Source organism: Natator depressus, chromosome 4 (genome assembly GCF_965152275.1).
Source record: "Natator depressus isolate rNatDep1 chromosome 4, rNatDep2.hap1, whole genome shotgun sequence".
Taxonomy (NCBI): domain Eukaryota; kingdom Metazoa; phylum Chordata; order Testudines; family Cheloniidae; genus Natator; species Natator depressus.
Genome location: NC_134237.1, coordinates 88,321,587 through 88,341,124, shown reverse-complemented (window position 1 = coordinate 88,341,124; position 19,538 = coordinate 88,321,587). Strand labels below are relative to the sequence as shown.

General features: G+C 39.5%; 1 protein-coding gene across 8 annotated transcripts in view; it reads left to right on the top strand.

Moving 5' to 3' along the window:
* EXOC1 (exocyst complex component 1) overlaps positions 1-19,538 on the top strand; it is a 63,218-nt gene that overhangs the window by 11,644 nt on the left and 32,036 nt on the right. For 3 of the 8 annotated variants that reach the window (XM_074951373.1, XM_074951375.1, XM_074951372.1), the window contains exons 4-11: positions 4,041-4,200; positions 5,173-5,193; positions 6,976-7,163; positions 8,639-8,866; positions 9,034-9,166; positions 9,343-9,452; positions 10,513-10,566; positions 18,147-18,296. In XM_074951373.1, coding sequence (XP_074807474.1) covers positions 4,041-4,200; positions 5,173-5,193; positions 6,976-7,163; positions 8,639-8,866; positions 9,034-9,166; positions 9,343-9,452; positions 10,513-10,566; positions 18,147-18,296 — 1,044 coding nt within the window. The remainder of the gene's footprint in view (positions 1-4,040; positions 4,201-5,172; positions 5,194-6,975; positions 7,164-8,638; positions 8,867-9,033; positions 9,167-9,342; positions 9,453-10,512; positions 10,567-18,146; positions 18,297-19,538) is intronic. The other 5 variants (XM_074951379.1, XM_074951377.1, XM_074951380.1 and 2 more) reach the window with 3 other exon arrangements.

Sequence of the window (19,538 nt, the reverse complement as noted above, 5' to 3'; positions counted from 1 at the left end):
ATGTAGTGGTGGGAGTCTGCTATAGACCACCGGATCAGGGGGATGAGGTGGATGAGGCTTTCTTCCGGCAACTCGCAGAAGTTACCAGATCGCATGCCCTGGTTCTCATGGGTGACTTCAGTTTTCCTGATATTTGCTGGGAGAGCAATACAGCGGTGCATAGACAATCCAGGAAGTTTTTGGAAAGCATAGGGGACAATTTCCTGGTGCAAGTGCTAGACGAGCCAACTGGGGGGGAGCTTTTCTTGACCTCCTGCTCACAAACAGGGAAGAATTAGTGGGGGAAGCAAAAGTGGATGGGAATCTGGGAGGCAGTGACCATGAGATGGTCGAGTTCAGGATCCTGACACAGGGAAGAAAGGTAAACAGCAGGATACGGACCCTGGACTTCAGGAAAGCAGACTTTGACTCCCTCAGGGAGCAGATGGGTAAGATCCCCTGGGGGACTAACATGAAGGGGAAAGGAGTCCAGGAGAGCTGGCTGTATTTCAAGGAATCCCTGTTGAGGTTACAGGGACAAACCATCCCGATGAGTCGAAAGAATAGTAAATATGGCAGGCGACCAGCTTGGCTTAATGGTGAAATCCTAGCGGATCTTAAACACAAAAAAGAAGCTTACAAGAAGTGGAAGGTTGGACATACGACCAGGGAAGAGTATAAAAATATTGCTCGGGCATGTAGGAATGAAATCAGGAGGGCCAAATCGCACCTGGAGCTGCAGCTAGCAAGAGATGTCAAGAGTAACAAGAAGGGTTTCTTCAGGTATGTTGGCAACAAGAAGAAAGCCAAGGAAAGTGTGGGCCCCTTACTGAATGAGGGAGGCAACCTAGTGACAGAGGATGTGGAAAAAGCTAATGTGCTCAATGCTTTTTTTGCCTGTCTTCACTAACAAGGACAGCTCCCAGACTGCTGCGCTGGGCATCGCAACATGGGGAGTAGATGTCCAGCCCTCTGTGGAGAAAGAGGTGGTTAGGGACTATTTAGAAAAGCTGGACGTGCACAAGTCCATGGGGCCGGACGAGTTGCATCCGAGAGTGCTAAAGGAATTGGTGGATGTGATTGCAGAGCCATTGGCCATTATCTTTGAAAACTCGTGGCGAACGGGGGAAGTCCCAGATGACTGGAAAAAGGCTAATGTAGTGCCAATCTTTAAAAAAGGGAAGAAGGAGGATCCTGGGAACTACAGGCCGGTCAGCCTCACCTCAGTCCCCGGAAAAATCATGGAGCAGGTCCTCAAGGAATCAATCCTGAAGCACTTAGACGAGAGTGAAGTGATCAGGAACAGTCAGCATGGATTCACCAAGGGAAGGTCATGCCTGACTAATCTAATCGCCTTCTATGATGAGATTACTGATTCTGTGGATGAAGGGAAAGCAGTGGATGTATTGTTTCTTGACTTTAGCAAAGCTTTTGACACTGTCTCCCACAGTATTCTTGTCAGCAAGTTAAAGAAGTATGGGCTGGATGAATGTACTATAAGGTGGGTAGAAAGTTGGCTAGATTGTCGGGCTCAACGGGTAGTGATCAATGGCTCCATGTCTAGTTGGCAGCCGGTGTCAAGTGGAGTGTCCCAGGGGTCGGTCCTGGGGCCGGTTTTGTTCAATATCTTCATAAATGATCTGGAGGATGGTGTGGATTGCACTCTTAGCAAATTTGCGGATGATACTAAACTGGGAGGAGTGGTAGATACGCTGGAGGGCAGAGATAGGATACAGAGGGACCTGGACAAATTGAAGGATTGGGCCAAAAGAAACCTGATGAGGTTCAATAAGGATAAATGCAGGGTCCTGCACTTAGGACGGAAGAACCCAATGCACAGCTACAGACTAGGGACCGAATGGCTAGGCAGCAGTTCTGCGGAAAAGGACCTAGGGGTTACAGTGGACGAGAAGCTGGATATGAGTCAGCAGTGTGCCCTTGTTGCCAAGAAGGCCAATGGCATTTTGGGATGTATAAGTAGGGGCATAGCGAGCAGATCGAGGGACGTGATCGTTCCCCTCTATTCGACATTGGTGAGGCCTCATCTGGAGTACTGTGTCCAGTTTTGGGCCCCACACTACAAGAAGGATGTGGATAAATTGGAGAGAGTCCAGCGAAGGGCAACAAAAATGATTAGGGATCTGGAACACATGACTTATGAGGAGAGGCTGAGGGATTGTTTAGTCTGCAGAAGAGAAGAATGAGGGGGGATTTGATAGCTGCTTTCAACTACCTGAGAGGTGGTTCCAGAGAGGATGGTTCTAGACTATTCTCAGTGGTAGAAGATGACAGGACAAGGAGTAATGGTCTCAAGTTGCAGTTGGGGAGATTTCGGTTGGATATTAGGAAAAACTTTTTCACTAGGAGGGTGGTGAAACACTGGAATGCGTTACCTAGGGAGGTGGTAGAATCTCCTTCCTTAGAAGTTTTTAAGGTCAGGCTTGACAAAGCCCTGGCTGGGATGATTTAATTGGGGATTGGTCCTGCTTTGAGCAGGGGGTTGGACTAGGTGACCTCCTGAGGTCCCTTCCAACCCTGATATTCTATGATTCTATGAATTAAAAAGAAAATCTACATTTAATTTAGGGAAATAACTTCCTTATGGGTCAGGGTTCCTTTAAAAGTATTGTTTCTATCAAGGCTTTTCTTTCAGAGCAAGTGACTTTACTCCGTGTAAGCTAATATGTCTCTGAAGTGTGTGTGTTCTCTATGTATGTCCTATTTTTAAGCTATTTATAAATAGCTTATAAAAACTATGGTTGCAAAGTCAAGCACTCAAAAGTTAAGAAAAGCCAGAATTAACATTGCCTGTGCACCTTTAATTTAATTCAGCTCCCTTGTGGGAATGCATTATTACAATAGTTTTAATTACAGGATCACACACTATTTTTTTCACAGGACCCTTTCCTTTCACATCGCACATCATCTATAATGCACACCACCCGTAAAATTGTGTGTGCATGCACACTTTTTATAATGTATCATTAATCATCACACTTAGCAGCTGATACTGACGAGGCAACTGAGATTCTTTTATAGTGCTTTGTGGGAAATAGTCCTAATGAAGATTTCATTTCCCATCATGTCCAGTTTCATGTGCCAATTGCTTGTAGGAGAAACATTAGCAGCAATACAAGTAATATGTCACAGTAAATGCTAGTCTAATTTGCAAGAATGTATAGCGTTAAGAGGATGTGAAACTTTCACTGGAGGAAAGGTGGGTATTCTAAAGTGCTTAGACTATGAAGTTTAAATCAGGCTATGTTCAGTACAGCTGATGCTGGATATATAAGTGGCTAATGAAAGGAAGCTTTTAATCCAGTGTAATCAAGGCAGCGTTCTCATTGGTGGGTGCAACAAGATAAATGTAATAATAAAATTGAAATTGTTTACTTTTTGTAAGTGACTTATTACATCAAAAACTAAAACCCTATCTTGCAATTTTTTATAAATGCAGCTCATTGGTTCTCTATCCACCAGTGCTCAAATCCTACAGTGATGGGAGCGACTACAAAGCTCTAAAACGCAGAAAATGTCCATAGTTCTGCTCAAGATGCAGTAACAGATGCGTTCCGATTGTATTGGGGCAAAGATCAACTGTATGCCTTCCTGCTGGTTCCATTGCTGCTTCTGGTGGTCAGAAAGATAAGACAGGACAAGGCGTAGGTCATTTTGGTTGCACCATGTTGGGCAGATAGTACTGGTAAATGAATCTCCAAGATCTGTCACAGGAGTCTTCATATCCTATGAGAATGTCACCAGATCTAGTTCAAGAAAATGGTTTTGTTCTTCATGCAAATCTGTAATCTCTTTACCTCAAGGTTTGAATTATGCTTTTCCCTCCATATAGTATATTTTGGAATATTTACCTGAAGTCCCTGAGCCTCTCCATGATCAAAGTACCCTTGTATGTCTGCTATCTCAGCACACCACCCACTAGTTGACAGCAGTAAAGTTTCCATCTGTCCCACCATCAGACCACTTTTTTAAAAAGGAGAAACTGTAATTCCACTATTTGGAAAACCAGTTGAGCCTGATGAGTTTTCTCTTGTCTTTTGCAGGAAAATCCTGAATTTGACTTGCATTTCGACAAAGTGTACAAATGGGTTGCCAGCAGCACAGCAGAAAAGAACACTTTCATTTCATGTATCTGGAAGCTGAACCAGAGATATCTTAGAAAGAAAATTGACTTCATAAATGTTAGTGCCCAGCTTTTGGAAGGTAACATTCAATAATGGTGTTTATTTTAAAACAAACAAAACTTACCATTTTACACCATCGTGGTAAAAGATATTCACTAAAGTGTATAAAAAGCAAATGCAAGGTCTGTTTTTGGAATACTAACTAATTCAATTAATCGACTTAAATACTAGGAACTATATCTATCCACATTTACTACACTATTGGTAAAGGTAGCTTCAAATGAACAAGTATGTATTGTGGGGAAAGCAGGTTCACTATTCTAACAAATAGAACAAGACATTTTCTACGAATGAAACAGTCTGTATGCTGGAGACACAGAATAATTAGTGAATATTTCAATATTCACAAACTCCCTAAAACAATAAAGATAATGTATAAGGTTTTACATAGTAAGTCTAAGAGGAGGAGAACTTTTTGCAGTTGTATAAATCTTACTATGTTATACAAATGTGTGTAAACTTCATTTTTTGCATTTGTTTAGGATTATTCCAGGGTAATCTAATACTCTTTTTTGTATAAATCTTGAAATACCTTTGTAGGATTTAATTGCATGTAGTGACTAATCCATTTTATTTGAGCAGTCTTTGATGTAACAGGGTAAACTTATTCTGTATCATAATATGAGTAAAACTGTAAAAGGCTAAAACATTTAGATGGCTAGAATCTGGTATAAATTGCAGTGAAATGATGGCACTTCATGGATTGATTTAATCAGAATTGGCAAAAGTCATATGCTCGTATTAAACAATTAAAATGACTTGTGTAGATACGCTTGAGTTCAAGCCATTAGACTCAAGTGGTATTTACAGGTGAAAAACTCCTTGGGAACCTACTTTTTTAATGTTGAACTCAAATTTTTCAAAACTTGTGATGTTGTAACATTCAACCTTGTTGCCATTTAAAAAAACACACACACAATGTTCATACTCTGCCCAGCTAATAATCTTTGCTTCCTTTCCTCTGCTTTTTTCACACCTTTTTATTCTCCAGAACTACCTAAAGTTGCAGAAGGTGCGTAACACCTTTTCCTTTATTCTTTTGTGTAATGATTTTTTTGGTAATTAAGTTGCTTTTGTTCTCTTGAAATAATTCATTGAATATCTTTTCAAATTGCTAGAGAAAGCAAGTTTCAGGTGTGTGATAGAAGGTGTATGGGACTATATTAATGTCTTGTATGCTTTTTTGATCACTGTCTTCAAACTGTTTCCATAAGCTTACTACTGTGACAGCAAAAGAACACTGAAACCTGTGGCAGATTTCAGCTAATATTTGTTTGGATTATTTTAATCAATGTCTTTAGGTGTAATCCTCATTTCCTTCATTGTTTCCTTTTCCTGTGGGGAAATTTCTGTTGAGCATCAATTTTACTCTTACTCAGTGAATTCAGTTTCTATTTATAGAACAATTTTTTCTTCTGTGAATTACTCTTAGCATATTTTAGAGACAGAGGGAAAGATTTACAAAAATGAGTGCCTAAGGTTTGGCTCCTAAATACTAAACAAGTGGCTTGATTTTTGGGTGGTGGAAGGACAGTGCTAAGAACCCGGCATCTTTCACCAACTTCAGTGGAATTTGTTGGGTGCTTAGTACCCTGGAAAATCAGGCCACTTATTTAGGTGTTTAACTTCAGGCATTTTGTAAAAGAAAACCTTGCTCATAAAGTATTCTCAAGCTCAGGATTAATTCAGCGCTAATTAATCTGCATATCAAGTTAGAATTTGGGTGTCATAATTTTTCTATCGGCATTTCTACAAATTTCCAATCATTATTGCTACCAAGAGTGACAAATGTTAGCACTTTCAATTTAAAGTAATTACCAATAAACAGCACCGCCAACCGCATGCATTCAAAAATCATTACTCAGGCACCAAAACCATGAGATTTGCTTAAAAATCATGAAATTCATGAAAAATATTTGGAAGCATCTGTGCATTTTCTCCCTGCTCATTCAAAAAGATCAGCTGATTAGGGCTCATTTGGTTTTGTGTTAGCGGCTACCATTTTGGAATTAGTAAACTGCCTTGGTGGGCTCCACTGGATTTAACTCAGTGAGATGTGTTGCGGAGAATTGTTTACATCTACCTGTGAGCTGAACCTTGGCACCTAATGGCTGGAAAGGCCAGTGTGGGAGGTTTGAGACCTATTATTCAGGATTGTGAAAGTAGGATGTGGCCCTGCCAAAGAAACAATCTCTTGACATTAACTGTCTTGCCAGTTGCTACCCTTTATCTAACTTCCCGTCGTGGATAATAGATGAGTCCCCTTGCTTCTTGAACTCATAAGTGGCCTCCAATTCTACTAATTTGTTTTAGTATAAAGGTGGAGATATCATCTGTAGTTGGTGATCTTCTCCTAGCAGTCTACATAGGTAATATCCTGGCTGCGTCTGCTAACTGTATGAGCAGTCTTCAGTAGCAGTGACCATGAGGCCTTCTTGACTTGCTTGTGGAATTGGGTAGGAATGAACTGGGAATGTCTTGTGATGTTACTGAAATTCTCCAAACTTTCTTTGGTGTGAAGGTTTAACTTTGGCTGTTATCCCTAAAACCCTACAAAAGATTTTGAAGTAAATATAGGGCTTAGCCCACATGCATGCTTGTTTGTTTTTGTATTGTATTGTGTGTGTTTCCTTTCCTCTATTTGATGTGGCCTTGTCTTTTAGTCTAATCTAATTACTATTGTTTAAAGGAGGTTGAATTATCTATCTCCATTTAAAATGGTAGCACTTTTTTCTGTATTTTTTTTATTACAAAAATGAATTCATTGTGGCTTTCCCCCCCTTCCCCTTATAAGAATCTGTTCCAAGTGGAGAAAATCAGAGTGTAACAGGAGGAGATGAAGAAGCTGTGGATGAGTATCAAGAGTTAAATGCAAGAGAGGAACAGGACATTGAAATAATGATGGAAGGTTGTGAATATGCCATTTCTAACGCTGAAGCCTTTGCAGAAAAGTTATCCAGAGAGCTGCAGGTGTTAGATGGGGTAAGGATTTCTTGTTTTTTTTTTTTTTAAGTGTTATAATGAATTAGCATACCTTGTTAAACTCAGTTTAATGCATTTTTGCCCACGACAGTATAATTTAACAAGTAGCTGAAAGCTCGAGCTATTGCACAGGTATAATTCATAAAAATGTGGTGGTGGTTTTTTTTGTTTTTGTTTTTAAAATAGGCCAAAAATGGCTGAGAACTTAAATTGTATGGTATGAGACCACAAATCCCAGTGGTAGTTGAACCTGTTCATATTCTAAACAAAAAGAGCTCTCAACAATTCTTGTAGCTGCTTCCATCTCATCATGTTGATTCAACAGACATTCTTGGCTTCAGAGTGACACACAGAGATGCAATCGTGGAATCTTAATATATGGACTTCTGCTTTGTGCATTTATTACATTTTATATTTGTCTGAACACGTACAGTGCATTTTAAAGTAGAGGCTAAAGAAAGAGTATTTTGCATATTACAGTTAACTGGATACGTATATTGCTATCTTTGTGCAGAAGAATTGCATGTTCACTAGTACCTAAATTAAAGTACTTTAAAGCCATTTCCAGGCCTTCTAAAATGAGCCGAATGGACATCAGGTGAAGAATAGAGAAGGAAAAGGAAGGCATTCTAGAAGAGGTTTTCTTCTCCCAAAAAACAAATGAAGGAAAATTGTGATCCATAAATATATGTTTAGTAAACCAACTATGAAATATGTAAATAGACTAATAAAAAGATAAGCAAATTGTGATGAGTCCACTCTATAAAATGAGAACACTATAAAATAAATTGAGACAATAACAGAGGTGTTAACTTTTAAAAGAATATTCCGCTCACTTAGGATAGGGTGACAAGCAGTGTCAACTAGGAGATTTGGATTAATGCCACAGTATTGCAGAATTGAACTGACCTTAGACAGTACCTTATTTAAAAAAAAAACAAAACAAACTGCCTGTGCTTTGTCACATAGTGAACTTAATGAAAGCAGGGCTGACTTGGTGATTCCAAAATGCAGAACAGACAGCTTTTAACTATCTAAAGTATATTTTTGCCTCACACTTGAAAGTTGTTTTCCCCTGGATGGGGTTGATTTATGTAGAAACATGGTTGTATTACCAATTAAACAGTTTCCCTAACTCCAGCTTTGCACAGGGCAAAACCATAAAATATTAATCACAGGGACCAAAGTGTTAAAACTATTCTGTGACTATAGCCTTTGCATGCAGACTAATATTAGAATACTGTGAAAACTAGAACAAAACTTTATTCTTACTGATTTTTCATAAGAAGAGGATTCCACACTCTGCCATGGCCTAAGGCACCCACTCTGTGGTCAGTAATGCTTAAAATCTTAACATTTTAACATAATTGAAATTGAGAGAGCCAGAACAGCTTAACATTTTGGGAGGTACAGTATTTGATAGTCATGAGGGTGCCATGTATAAAATTGTTATTCACAAACTATTTGCTCTGCAGGCAAACATCCAGTCAATCATGGCCTCTGAGAAACAAGTGAACATCCTGATGACGCTGCTGGATGAGGCTCTGAAGGAAGTGGATCAAATTGAGCTGAAGCTGAGCAGTTATGAGGAAATGCTACAGAGTGTAAAAGAGCAAATGGATCAGATCTCAGAAAGCAACCACCTAATTCATCTCAGCAACACGAATAATGTGAAGCTGCTGTCGGAGATAGAATTCCTAGTTGTAAGCATGTTAATTATGACCTGAAATCTGAAACCTTTTGTATTGGGAAGTAACTATTTATTTTTAGAAGTGTCTTATAATAGCTGTCTTCTTCTAATAGAATAGCATGAAACTAAACTGTGAGCCAGTGCTTTGCTTATATACTGTACTTGTATGTTATCTTTTAGAATCATATGGATTTGGCAAAAGGTCACATAAAGGCCCTCCAGGAGGGGGATCTGGCATCTTCTCGAGGCATTGAAGCCTGCACTAATGCAGCTGATGCCCTTTTGCAGTGTATGAATGTAGCTCTTCGACCAGGTAATGCTTTTATTAAATAAAATAAGGGAAAATGTAACACTCTCATTGTTACAGTAGTACCTCTCCTTTCAGGTTTTTAGATCGTTTTTCCACACATAGGGAATCTTGCTCTGTAGCTTCTTCCACTCCTAACAAAAAACCATAAGTCTTAAAATATTTTCTGTTGTGATTTTTAGGACATGATATGCTTTATGCAGTCAAACAGCAACAACAGCGGTTCAGTGACCTACGTGAACAATTTGCACGGAGACTTGCCAGTCATCTGAACAATGTGTTCGTTCAGCAGGTAACTTACTTGGCTTCTTTAATCTGGATGTTTGCAGCTAGATGGCCTTTTTGAAAACTTTGAAAACAAACCATTATAAAGTTTGATGTGATTAACTGAAATCCAAGCACATTTTCTGATCCACATAATAACTTACCTGACTTTGACACATTTATTTACAATAGTCTAATAAGTGTGTAGAATACTAAATTCAAGTAGAGAGGTTTCTAACTAGACCCCACAGAAATGACCATCTATACGTCTTTGCACAAAATGATCTATATTAAATTAGACATGTACCTTAAGATTCAGTTTTGTGATATAACCACAGTCATTTATTTTAGCCTTAAAGTTCGATAGCTAAAACAACAAAGAGCAATAGTCAGAGCCAGACTGAGTATTAAAAGATGGACCCTTCCCTACCACAGAAGGGCCCATCTCTGCTACAGATATAATTGCATCAAGGAAATTGTATTATGACTATTTGCAAATCTATGGTTATGCCACTGTTCCAGTTCTTCATGTAGCTTGGTTACAAAACATGGCTGAATTTCAGTCTATGCAACAAATGGGAATTATGATATAAGCATGGATTTGGACATACGGTAAATAGGCTGCCTGATATGATTGTATTTGTAGCAGGGATGAGTCCTACACAATTTAGTAGGACTTTGATCTAGATATTTCTTGTAGTGGAGCAAGTGGCATACTCCCAGTTCTGTAGTTGAATTGTTCTAAAATCGTAAGTGAAGTAACTTCTTAAAATCTTACAATATGGGTGGAGGAGGCTTGAACTGAGGACTTGTAGAAGGTGTTGGATTAAAGTGTTTACAGGGCTGGTTCCAAGCAGAGGAGACTAAAAAAACTCTTGCTTCTGCAATTCTGCGGGGGTTTTTTTGTATGGACCTTGCAGCAAGTAGAATTGTCTTGGTGTGGTTTTGATAGTTGTTTTAAATTATTTCAAATTCATATTGTGCTGAACTTGTTTCCTGTGTGGGGTTATGGGGTTTTCTAGCACCTTTCAATTTTCAACATTTTTTTTTTTTTTTTGTAATTATTCCTGTATTTTATCTCCAATTAGTTTGCTCAGACCCTTCTTCAGCTCTATAACAGGTCCTACTATCTTTCGGTTTCTGTGAGTACATCAGGTTTGATTCAAGCTTCTCTAATTTTATTTTGTTTTTAAAAGCTTGCTAAATCTAACTAGTAGTTGCAGCTTTGGCTTCATAAATAGGAAACTTGCCTTTACTGATTGCAGGGTATAAGGGCTCCTCCTCCAATGTTCGTATCCGCGCTCAAGCTTTGTGTGTCTGTTAGTGGACAGACAACATTCACGTGGCCTCTGAAGCATAACTAAGGTAGTGAAGTGACAAGTTGCATGAAGAAAACTATTATTACATTTGCCACAAAATGAAAATGTTTGTGCATAACCAATACAAACAGCACCAAACAAAAAAAGCTGGCTGAGATGCTAACTAGTAATTTTTCTAGGTATTGCAGAAAATGAAGTTTTTCCAAATAGAGTAATGCAGGATAATCCCATGTGCACATGACATTGCATTTGGCAGTGCAGGTCCTCCCCATAATGGCAAGTATTTCTCTACTCTGTAAAATAATAACTTGCTGGATCTGCTTAGAATTGTCATTGTTAGCTTCTGCTCTTTCTAATTTTTTTATCCTCCCTTACATTTAAAAAAACCCCCAAATCTGTGGCATCCCACTTCTTCATCTATCAGTGTGTCTAAATGAACAGGTAGAGACAATGGTGTTCAAGTCCTATGTAAATGGTTCTCATTAGAGAAGCTGGAATGTTGGATTTGCTGGACAGTGCAGTAAGAGGATGGTTGTGCATTTAAGGGCAGATTTATTGAGAACTTGCTTTTCTAATTTTATGCTCCTGATAGTGCTTTTTTATAAAAGTTTAGAGAGAGTTAGCTCTTCTTACTACAACGTAATATATTGGTTGCATTCATCTGATATATCACTTAGCTAAACCATACTGTTGTTTTTATACTGGAGGAAACTTCAGAGGGAGGACATATAAATAAACAGTAAACTTACTCAGCCAGTCATATATTCTGTGTTACCTTTGCAAAGATTTCTAATCTTTATGCCTGGATAAGTGCTGACACAAGTCCAGTTTCTTCTTTTGCTTAATCCTTCAGTGAACACGTTGTGAGGGTGCAAACTCAAAACCCATTCAGCAGAACTGAATGATTTCACTACAGGTTCAAGTAGGAAAAGTTGATGGACTGGGAAGGAATATGCCCTTGTTTAAATTCTCATCTTCCAATGTAGCAGCAGCAACAACAAATTATACTTTAAATTTAGCATGTTGGACAGTGGCCCATCTGTTGTGTCAAAGGTATTGGCTTATAAGATGGCATACTGTCTTACTGGGCAGTTGGATGAATTCAGTGCAGAGGTTGCCCATTTAAATGTATATGAAAAATGTCTCTAACTGGCGCATTTTCTCTTGTCTTTAACATCTTGTTGAGAGTTGCACTTTTTGTTTAGAATTACTTCCGTGATTTATTTGGATTCCTCATGTAAGCACTTTTCTTGTTTCATTAAGAAGCAGTCCTAAACCATAAAAGGCAATGTGAAAACATGAAGCAGTTCAGTCTTCTGCTCATACATACAATCAATTTATATTATCAGATGGATTTATTTAGACATGATAAAGAGAGAATAAACTCCAATGGATTTATCCAAGCTTAGATATCTTAACCTTGAACTATAATGCAGCTTGTTTCATTTTAAAAACAGAGTTTTAGGTACCAGTGCATTCACATATATTTTTATTTTAAAAGATTAATACAAGAAATTCTAGAAATCTGTTGACATTTTAAACAGAAAAATGCAACTCCAGATTAGAGCTCATTGCATTTGCAACAAAAAAAGTCTGCAGTTACTATTGCTAACATTCAGCAGTTGATATAGTTAAACATTTACTTGTCTGTGTTCTAATCTTATCTTGTTTTCTAAACTTGTATATTATTAAATAAAATAAATCTGTAACTTTAGGATGTTATCAGGTTCTATTAGTAAGGAAAACATAAATCAGCTGGGCTTTCTTCTTTTGGAACAGTGGACAGCAAACTTGATAAAAGCTTGCAGTGCAACGTGATAAAAAAACTGTGTAATTTTGTGCTGTGTATGTATCTAGTGGCAGTACACTGAACCAGAGGTGGTACTCCTTTTTATGTGGCATTTTTGGAGGAAAAACACCTCTTAGTTCTGGGCCCCTAGATACTAGAATTTAAACAAACTGGATGTCATTTGGAGCAGAGCAACAGAAAAAATGAAGATGGAGGGATTGACTTGGAAGGAGAAATAAGGAGAACGAAGTTAACTTTGATAGACCATGGCTAAAGGGTGAACATGATAAACTGTAACTATGTGAAGAATGCTAATACAAGCAGAGAGGGAAATTCTTTGACGTGGTACAAGAAGGGCATGAATTGGAATTATGGGATGAAATAAGCAAAGGAAATTTTGGCTGAATATCTGAGAATGTCCTAACAATAACATCAAGTAAATTGTACGGTAGTCTCGCAAGAGACGTGATGGAAGCCCCAACAGTTGAGTCTGGACTAAACAAAAACAACTGAAATATATATTGTAGGAAACAAGGCTGCATGGTAGGAGAATGAAATAGATCACTAAGCGGTTTTCTGTACTGAATTTCTATGAAAAGTCTACCTTAAAAAGGGTGGGGGGCATCAAAGAGCAATTAAGAATATTTTGCTGTTACTGAACTAATATACAACCTTTTAACAGTGTTAACTCCCTAACAAATGGGAAGATAATTGCTGCTGTTGTTATAATATATTACTTACTCTTGTTTGTTTAAACCCAGCTGATCCCTGGTTTTTTAATTGTTCTGTTTTAAATAAATATGCAACAGTAAAGACAAACAATACTTAATATGACTACAAAGATCACAGTTTCTCCTCATTCAGCAGGGGTGACTCAAGTGTGGCCTGTGCCCATCTGTGCATATACCAAGGTGTGGCCTGCCTTCTGCAACTCTCAGCGTCACTAGTTTCGAGGTTTCAGTTGGGTTTTAGAGAAAAAAATAATTTATCTGAATGTGTGAACTTACTCTTTGCTGGGACAAATAAGAAAAGTCATTTCAATCTAGGAATCATTTTAATGTAATCTGCTACCTCATGCTGTATCCCAAATTGGATGTAGTTTTCTTTATCATTCTGATTCTGCGAAAGGAGATTGTAATAATAATAATTAATAATAAAAAAAATCATAGTTTGACATAGTTTGACTACTTGTGTAAAGCATTTTAAATATACTGAATTGTTTGGATTGCAGTGTTTTAGTTAAGGTTACTTTTTCAGTTAATGTGTATATAGAATGTCCAGGTTTAAGTCTCTTAATTTAAATTAGGTGTCCATGACTATATCACAGTTGAAAACTACAAAGATTTTGAGTTCTGCACACTTCTTTTACAGACATTGGATCTAATTCCCAAGTCTGTCTGAACTGTACTTGGTACAATGGGAAGGGGCTATGGGGGAAGATGGCCCTAAGTCATCTTTTTTTTGTTTCTGTGTTCTAGGTACCAAACTGGCATCCATGTAACTAATGGCTGCTCTAAACTACACAAACTAAAATAATCTTAGGACCACCCTGCCAAATGGTCACCCCCATCCCACTTCTGACCTGCTCAAGAATGCCCCTCTATTTGGAGAGAGTGGCTGACAGTGGTTTAAGCTGACTTTACACTACTTGAAAATTGTGTTATGTCACAGGAATCACTGGCTGCCTAATCAGGGCAGTTTGTGTGCCCTTTACACTACCAGAAAAGCACAAAAGTTATAGATGTGAGGGCCAAGATCTGGCCCATAGATTAGTTGTGAACCAGAGGAAAATTTTCCTCCTACATAGTGCAACATAGTATATAGTGACTTAAAAAAAATTTAAAAATGAAATCTGTGAAATCTAACCTTGAATTGAGCTAATAATCATACAGTCTACTATGCCTCCAGAGTGATTTGTCATCTCAACTTGTATTAAACCAGTGGTCTCCAACCTTTTTACGCATAAGATCACTTTTTGAATTTAAGTGCAACCCAGGATCTATCCCGCCCCTTCCCTGAAGGCCCCCGCCCCACTCACTTTCACTGGGCAGGGGTTTGGGAGGGGGTGCGGGTTCTGGGCTGGGGCAGAGTGTTGGGGTGCAGGCGTGGGGTATGGGTTGCTGGTTTGGGGGGGTCAGGTTGGGGCAGGGCTCCCGGAAGAGGCCAATGCGCCCCTGCCCTCCTCTGCAGGCATCGCCCCCACAGCTTCTATTGGCCACAGTTCCTCATTCCTGGCCAATGGGAGCTGTGGGGGCAGTACTTGAAGGCAGGAGCAGTATGTAGAGGGAGGCCCCTCCCCTGGGGCTGGAGGGGTGTGCTGGCGGCTTCTGGGAGTGGCCTGGGACTGGAGCAGGCAGGGAGCCTGCCTTAGTGGTGATCGACTGGGAGAGGCTCAAGGATTGACCAGTCGATCGCAATTGACTGGTTGGTGACCGCTGTATTAAACACACAAAAACCTTTACTTAAAAGAACATTATTAAGGTTGCAAAGACATGCACTCAAAAATTAGGAAATACCAGAATTAAGGTTCTCTGTACCACCTTAATTCAGTCCCCTTGTTCATATGCATTAAGATACGGTTTTAATTACATGATTGCATACTATTTTTTTTCCACAGGCCCGCTGTCAGTCACTGTACAAGATGGACTATGCTCTAGGGATAAATCAGGGTTTTATAGTGAAGGAGGCAGTTGTCTGTTTCATTTCTTGCAGAAGTTAAAAGGCGTGAAGTGAATGAGGCAGTGGATTGCAGGAAGAGAGGATGATTAAGGCAGTTGAATGCTGCTCTTGGAAACTGAATTCTATCCCTGCCCGTGCCACAGGTTTCCTTGTGTGATCCTGGACAGGCACTTAAACTAGTCTTTTCACATGTGGTTACTGTGTTCCTCATTTTCTCTGGGTGCTTGACTTGAGAACCTGAGGGTCTGTTTGCAGAAGGCTGAGCGCTTGCTGCTGCAACTGAAGTCAATGGGAACTGTGCTTTGACCATATTAGCTGCTATATAATGCCATATATTCTGAAAAATCAGGTCCCAGATGTCTCAAATTGGGCACCTAAAATTAGTGGAGACTTTGACATTAATTTTTCTGTGCCTCAGTTTCCCATTTGTAAAATGGAGATAATATCCCCTCATTTCACAGGAGTGTTGTGAAAATAATATAATGTTGGTGAAACACTCACATACGATAGCGATGAGTGCTGTAGAAAAGCCTGTGAGGAAACTTAATAATTCTGTCTTCAGGGCAGGTTTTAGTGCGCACTAAATAAAGTCTAGGGTCACACATTGAACAATGAGGGAAAAAAATACTGACAAGCTACTTGTTAATTGAGCACCATCTATCTTGTGAACTGAATGAGTCAGGAGTCCTATGGAAAAATGTATGTGATCATGTGATTACAGACTGTATCATAATTCATGTGCACAAGGGGGCTGAATTAAAGTGGAACAGGCAAGCTTAATTCTGGCATTTCTTAACTTTGCATGCTTGACTTTGCATCCTAAGTGTGTTTTTTTTTTTTAATGTAGCTTTGTGTGTAATTTCTCAGGATTTAAAAAAACTAAACTGAAAAAACAAATTGTCATGTGGCATCATATTGATATCCACCTAAATCCTCAACTGCATTGGAACCTTTAGATTTACCGCATAGACCTCTGCCATTTGAGTTAACAGAGTAACTAACTGATAGAGGATGACAACCTACTATTGTTATATGGACCAGTGCTAGATGGGGATGAGACATTTTGCCATTGGTTTTCACAGATATTTGCTGACAGAAGAGGAATAGTAAGACTAGAATCTTGAGTTCCATTCCTGGCTCTGGAGGGGAGTGTGGTCTAGTGGGCACAAACTCTTCTTCCTGTTACTTCTCCCTCCAGGCTTGGACCTCTTCTGCCCCATCCTTTCCAAAGTGTCCCTGTGCCGTCTTTCCCATCCATGGCTTCCTGTCCCAGTCCCATTATCCTCACCTAGCTAGTCCCAGTCTCTCTAACTCAGACTTCTCATCCTAGTCCCAGTTCCCCCATCCCCTCAGCTCCTTGTCCAGTCAATCCCAGCTCCTCTTCCCCGCTCCTCATCCAATCTGCCTCTCTCCACATTCTCTGCCTCTGGTCCTCCTTCTCCTCCTCCCGCATTTCATGCCCTCATTGGCTTCCAGTCCCTGTTTCCATCACCAGACTCTTCATCCAATCTCAGTGGTTGCTTCGCCCCCACTCCTCTTTGCCTTGCTAGTCCAGTTCTCTGCTCGCACCTTGGCTTTTCATCAAATCTGTTTCCCCAGTTCCCATACTTCATTCCTTCCCCACCTCACTAGTTCTCAGTCCCAGTTTCCTTGCTTAAACAGTTCCTGTCTTCCCATGTAGCTCTTTGTTTCATATTGAGTCCTTCCTCCATTGCCTTCCTTGTCTAATCCGTTCAGTCTCCTCTCCCTGCCAGTCTCTCTCCCCTGCCCCCGCTCCTTGTCTCAATCTAATTATCGCACACCCCCAATCTGACTCTTATCCCCTCTGCTTTCAAATCAGATAGCTTCCTCTATGCTGCCTGGGCTTCAGCAGGAGGAGCATTGAGACCACGAGAGGGACAGTTTTTTGCTTTTCAGTTCTGGTCCAGACCCAGTCTGGCCTGCAGCAGCAATTGCAGAGAAAGTCTTTTTACCTCCTGTAGCCCAGGACTGGAGCTTGCTCAGTTGCTCAATACAGATGGGAATCTTCAGTGAGTTTAGATGCTAAATTCAATCAAGACTCTGCTGCGTATGTGCAAATTACAATTTTTCAGACGCTTATAACTTGGCCAAATTTGGTCTGATATTCACAGGGACACCAAAAGACAAATCCATGATATAAAGGTCACCCCCACTCTCCCACCCTGCCAAATTTCAGGTCCAAGCTCTACAAAATGGGGACACTAGAACATCTCAGTTAAAGTCACCAGAATTTTTTAACACAAGCAAAATAACATAGTATTTTTTCTGAATGGGTAAATGATTTTGGTTGAAATTAAAAATAAATAAATAAAACGGTTTTGAGGCAGACACCTGGCTTAGAAAATTTAAGCCCCAATGGTTAAAGTATGTCATAGTTATAAGCAACTGAAAATTAGGCCTTCTAATGGGAAATATTGGGCAACTTTAATAGGCAGTGCTACCAGCCCTGAGTATGGTGTAGTAATGTCTCTGTATTGTTGTTTGTATTATAACAGTCCCCAAAGGTCCCATCTGAAATCAGGTCCCTGATGTAATCCACCTCTTTTAATCAGTGGATTACAAAACATTTTACAAAGGAGGTTGGTATCATCACCATTTTACAGATGGGCTAACTGAGGCATAGAGGGGCAGTGACTTGCCAAAGATCACCCAGCAGGCCAGTGGCAGAGTTAGGAATGGAACCCAGGTCTATCAAGTCGTAGTCCAATGTCCTAGTCACTAGGCCACTGCAGGATATCATTTAAGCTATTAACTGCAGATAAATGACATGTGAAAGAAGTAATTTTCAGTTTCACTTTTCTGTTTTCTTTTGTTTATCTGACTGTGATAATTTTTAGGCTAATTAGATAGCGTTTTTAGTGGTATGTTTACACACATTGCTTCTACGCTTATTTTAATGTTTTCTTTTATCAAGGGTCATGACCAAAGTTCCACGCTTGCCCAGCACTCTATTGAGCTGACATTACCCAATCACCATCCCTTTCACAGAGACTTGCTTCGATATGCCAAATTGATGGAGTGGCTAAAAAGTACAGATTATGGAAAATATGAAGGGTTAACAAAGGTATGAGACTCAGATATTGGATAAATTCTCTCTAGTGCTATGTGTTCCATTATTTTTGGATAAGTGTCTTATTCTCAATTTGAATGTTAAATTATGATTAAAAAAATCACAGCTCAGATGTTTTAATCCCTGATCCTTCTTTCCCTACTTCTTTCTTGGTATTATCGTCATTTACTGTGATATACACTACAAACTCCTCTAGAGATCGGTGGTGTTTTTAATATCTGTACAAAGTTATGGCACTTAATAAATATGTGATACCTTTAAATACACATTTTTCCATTGTGTGCACTAACAGCATACATAATTAAAAAAATAATTCTGGAAAATAACTCTGGTATAAATGGTCTTCCTATTTCCACAGAACTCATTGTTAATCCATTTTTAGAGGCTACTTTAAATAGAATAGAAAAATCTCAATTTTAGTTATTTTTAAAAGTTTTGTTTTGTAAGTTGTTTGTACAGGTTTTTCAAAAATACCATGAAGTAAAAAATTAACCACAGATTGTACAGTAATTGTTCAGGTATAACTGAAGGCAACATTTGGCCCTTAATAGTGAGGTTTTTTTGCTCTTATTAAACACACTATTTTTAAGACTGATACAATGGATGACAATTATTAGCAATCCTGATACTGACAATTTTCTGTTATGAGCAACTTTTTACTAGGAACCAACCCAATCCGATTGATTTGAATGTTAATGGCATTTGGCTATTAGCAACTGTCGTGCCGTTTACTAACCATTGTTTTTGCCGTACAACCCCGCAGGTCCTCACTTCCTGTGGAAAGTCCCAGATGCAGGCAGGTTTGCGTGGCTGCTGCCAGGGAGGGAAGCACTTGATTCTAATCCTGGGCTCCTGGAGCAGTCTGGACAGTGCATGGAGAGGGGCTGTGCAGCCCCGCAGGCGCTCAGTGCCTCTGCTTCCTGTAGAAAGCCCCAGCATTCAGGCTACAGCCCTGCTGCTTCCCTTCATACCGCCCACCCTCCCAGCTTCCCTTCCCACTCCACAGTACCTCCTGCGTTTTCTTCTGTATTGGTGGTGGGTACCTAGCTGCAGGGCTGCTCTGTGCTGCTGTCCTGGGCGTGGGTTTTTTGCCTATTGGCAACTTTTGGTTATTAGCAACTTTCTGCTAGGAACTGAGAGGTTGCTAATGAGTGTCATCCATTGTAAATTCAGTCAGTCTTAAGTATTAGAGTTTTAAAGCAGACTCCTAAAAATGATCCTGAAATATTCAACTAG